At 38.9% G+C, this 4,102-nt stretch overlaps 1 protein-coding gene across 1 annotated transcript in view; it reads right to left on the reverse strand.

Annotated features, from left to right (window-relative positions):
* Positions 1–816: 816 nt before the first annotated feature.
* inaC (inactivation no afterpotential C) overlaps positions 817–4,102 on the reverse strand; it is a 5,821-nt gene continuing 2,535 nt past the window's right edge. Inside the window, exons 6-13 of the mRNA XM_017632485.1 lie at positions 2,576–2,693; positions 2,404–2,514; positions 2,028–2,333; positions 1,874–1,965; positions 1,603–1,804; positions 1,353–1,541; positions 1,145–1,285; positions 817–1,084 (exon numbers count right to left, since the gene is read on the reverse strand). Coding sequence (XP_017487974.1) covers positions 932–1,084; positions 1,145–1,285; positions 1,353–1,541; positions 1,603–1,804; positions 1,874–1,965; positions 2,028–2,333; positions 2,404–2,514; positions 2,576–2,693 — 1,312 coding nt within the window. The 3' untranslated portion in view covers positions 817–931. The remainder of the gene's footprint in view (positions 1,085–1,144; positions 1,286–1,352; positions 1,542–1,602; positions 1,805–1,873; positions 1,966–2,027; positions 2,334–2,403; positions 2,515–2,575; positions 2,694–4,102) is intronic.

The following is a 4,102-nucleotide window of genomic DNA, read 5'->3' on the forward strand; positions in this document are numbered from 1 at the left end:
CGACTTCAACTCACATAGTATCATAGGAGCTTTGTCCGGCACCTCTAGGCACACATTATCTATCATGGAAATCACTCTTTTTGTGTTACTGCGTTTAACAAATTTTACCCCGTTAAATCAGCCTGCGCCTTCAAAATAATGTATTGGTTTTCCCGACCTTTCGAGCATTCACCTAATCACAGCGCTCAGTAGTTCCTTTCTATAACCTTCGACCCTTCCCAGGGTCCCTCTGCTGGTTCTCGACTTCGACGGTATTAAAATTGATAGTTTATTGCCATGGCCTTACTCTTGTCTAGCGACGACGGAGGACTATGGTTATTATTCTGTCTGGGTGGCCGGCTCCGTACCCTCAGTCGAACGTTATCTCTTAAGTCGTCTCGGGCATACTTCTCTACAATACTGTTACAGCATTTTGAGTTGCTTTCTACACACCATTTGCTGACGAATTGCGTCCGACCTGGCCTCAAAATCTGCGCACCCATCTGCACGCTTGCTACTCGATCTGTTGGAATTGCCGCGGCTCCTTGCCGATGGACGATGACTAACTCCACTTTGTATAAAGATTAAACCTTACTCCTTCTTCTTCTTCTAATTTGACGTTGTACGCCTAAATGACTTTGGTCGAGTTCCGCAAAGCACCTGGGTCGTTTGCTCTCTGTGCTTCTGTTAGATCGTAGACTCTATGCTTCTCAGTTCCCCCTCGCCGACTTCCTTTCCCTTGGGGCTCTAGCGAGCAATTTCCTTTCTTCTTATATTACTAAAGGAAAGAGACTAGACTGTGTTTTTGCTGCTAAACAGCTAAAATAGAGACAAGAATTGAGGATTATATATTTATTGTTATTTTTTATTATAATTTCAAAATATGAGTTGATTTGGCATTTTGTTGCCATTTAATTTTCCTGCTTCGCTTTTTAATCTCTTGCAATGCACTTTATATAATAGTAATAAACTCCGGATTCATATAGGAGAAGCCAATGAAATCATTCTGATCTAAATTCATCATGAATAGCTTGTCAGTTGGTGTTAGATCAGTTTTCTCAACGACGAAGGCTTTATCAAAGTTTGAGATATCCTTGCGATGTTTCTGAAATCAGACAAAGAAATTGACTTTTCAATAGTCAAGCTTCAACCAAAGCACTCTTACAATTTTCGGCACAATTGGCGGCTCCAACTCCTTTGCCTCGGCCTTATCCCAATCAATGTTCCTGAAGAAGGGATGTGTTGTAATCTCAGAGCGCGCATAGCGCCCGGCGCCTAAGCGATTATTAGGCTTTTTGGCGAGGAACTGCGGGACAGCAAAAGAAAAAGCACTTTGTATGCTATAAGCTTATACTACTCCCTCTTATACTCACGCTCGTCAACACATCCATAGCCTCTTGGGAAAAGTGTTTCGGAAATACGGCCTTCTTGTCTTTGATATTCTTAAAAGTGTTGTCCTCATCATCGGCCTCGAATGGATTTTGCCCTGCTAGCATTTCGAAAATTATCACACCAAAAGACCACCAGTCGACAGTGTGGTTGTAGGTTTCATAGTTTAGGATCTAAAATAAAATACTTAGCAATTCGACACTACAGTTAAACAGCTTTACTTTCGGCACCCACCTCTGGCGCCATATAAATATTCGTGCCACAAAAGGTTCTTGTACTATCACGCTCCTCAATTCCCTCCTTGCTGAGACCGAAATCTGCTAACTTGACATGACCCTCACCATCGAGCAGCACATTTTCCAGCTTGAGATCGCGATAGATGATGTGATGTTCGTGTAAGAAAAATAAGGCAATGGCGATCTCGGCGGCGTAGAAACTAGAAAATCACAGAAAACATTTTTACAGAAAAAAATGCTGGAACCGCAAGTTCCCTTAAGAAACTTACACCGCGACAGACTCCTTGAAGCGACCATAGAATTGCATGTGATACATAAGATCACCGCCCTTGCAATACTCCATGACAAAGAATAGGCGATCCTGATGGAAAAGAAAATACCCTTTTAGGTAACCCATTTCGTATAAACAGCTTCCCAACTCACCATAGTCTGAAAGCACGAGTGTAGCGATACCAAGAAAGGCGGCTTGCCCGACAATGCTAGCACTTGCTTCTCCGTCATAGGCAATTCCATGTCGTCCGTCTGTATGATGACATCTTTGCGCAGCACCTTAACCGCATACAGCTCATCGGTACCACGACGTTCGGCTAGCAGCACCTTACCGAATGAGCCTTTACCAAGTACTTTAATGAAATTGAAGTCCGCTGCACGTATCATGTCACGCTTGCTCATATTGTGTGGCATATCCTTGTTGTCCATGCGCCGCTTATTATCCGACTTCTTGTCCATCTGCAGGAGTTTTTTTGTTTTTAACTAGAAATTTTTGGCAGCTTTAAATAACTTTAAGTTTTCTACTCACTCTCACTTCGTCACGCAAGCGTGCTATATCGTTGATCGGATCTGAGCATGGTATGTTGTAGCATTCGCCCTCAACTTGTGAGAGAAACTTATACCAGCCATCGATGGGTTCCTAAGCACAACGATTTATTCATCTCCTTAAATATTTTTAATTAACACATATTTCAACTCACCTTCTGTATCTCATCCAAGCTAAATGAAAACGAGCCCATGAAATCATTACGGGATGTACGATCCCAATCCCAAACCTCAATCAGTAAGCGCTTGTCACGATCTTGCGCTGTAATTTCGCTGAAAAAGGCGGAAAATAAACATTGTGATTCAAAAGATTTAACAGAAAGGTCTTTAAAAGAGTTGCGAAGCTTATTCTTATCATCTACTTCAGCGATGGGTGCCTGCGTGCAGAGCTTTTTCAAGCTTTATAAACATTTTTCATAGACGTATGTACACAGAGTGAAAGCCCTCTCTGTCATGATTGATCTACCTTGTCTTGCAAGGCGGGTGAATATACTAAAATGATTCTATATATTATTTGATCCTATGCATGGGATATATATTTTTTTTTTGTATAATACACCTGGACTTTCTACAATTGGATCCTTTAAAGTAATTAATATTTAGAGGGAGATTTTGCTCTGTCTTCGTATGAAAACCAGTGTTTAGCTTTCAAATCTGCAAAACAAAGCTAAGTCCGCTTTTCCTTTTATATAATAGTTTTTAAGATGTACTGACTTGTGTGTGTTGGCTGAAATTTACTCCAAGCTTTTTCAGGAAGCTTTTGTTACTAAATGCACAAATCCTGAAATTGCATAACTTTTTTTCTGAATCTTTCATCTTAATTTATTAAGTTGTTTGAAAAGTAGGGTTTTGTAAGCTTTTAAGCTCTTCCGATATTTTCGAAGGAGGACTTTAAGGTTTCAGACTTTCTCAAATTACTATTTTAGTGCTATGATGAAACAGAAGTAAACTCATCTGCAAAGCTCAAAAAGCTTATACCTGTACCCTATTTTAAAAGGGTTAAATATATGTAAATACTAAATTTATTACAATGAATAATCCCATAGATTTACCAGAAGCTGAAAGCTCAACGGTTTAATATTTATATAGCTGGGCAATTTGTGAAAAAAAATTCGTTGCTCTGACCGCTATCTTTTAATATTTCATTCATTCTCTGTCAGCCAGATTTTGAAACGGAGAATTTTCGATAGAAAAGAAAGTACATGACATAAAAAAGGAATACAATTTTTTTTTTAATTTTTTGTGCAATTTATTGTTACAAATTACCATTAATAAGGTACAAACAAACAAAGATATCTTAGAAATCTTTTTCAAAGCAACAATAACAGGTCTATTCTGCGCTGAAAATAAAAAGTTTGTAACCGGTAAATAAAGTTCCTGTCAATTTTTAAACCCTTTTCGCATTCTGTGTACTCTCATAAGCTGGTAACAAAGTATTGCAATGCCAGAATTTGCACAATTCTTCACAGCTGAATCGCTGAATATTTTAACTGCATTACCAACGTTCCTAGAATCGCGGTGACAAAAACTGGTAACATTTTTGGGTAATAAAATTTCCCGGTTACAAAATTTTCGGTAACGCGCAGAATAGACCTGTAAATGTGAAAAATAAGTNAGGTCTATTCTGCGCTGAAAATAAAAAGTTTGTAACCGGTAAATAAAGTTCCTGTCAATTTTTAAAC

The sequence above is a fragment of the Rhagoletis zephyria genome, unplaced genomic scaffold, assembly GCF_001687245.7.
Source record: "Rhagoletis zephyria isolate East Lansing unplaced genomic scaffold, Rhagoletis_zephyria_1.1 Rzeph_scaffold_10199, whole genome shotgun sequence".
Taxonomy (NCBI): domain Eukaryota; kingdom Metazoa; phylum Arthropoda; class Insecta; order Diptera; family Tephritidae; genus Rhagoletis; species Rhagoletis zephyria.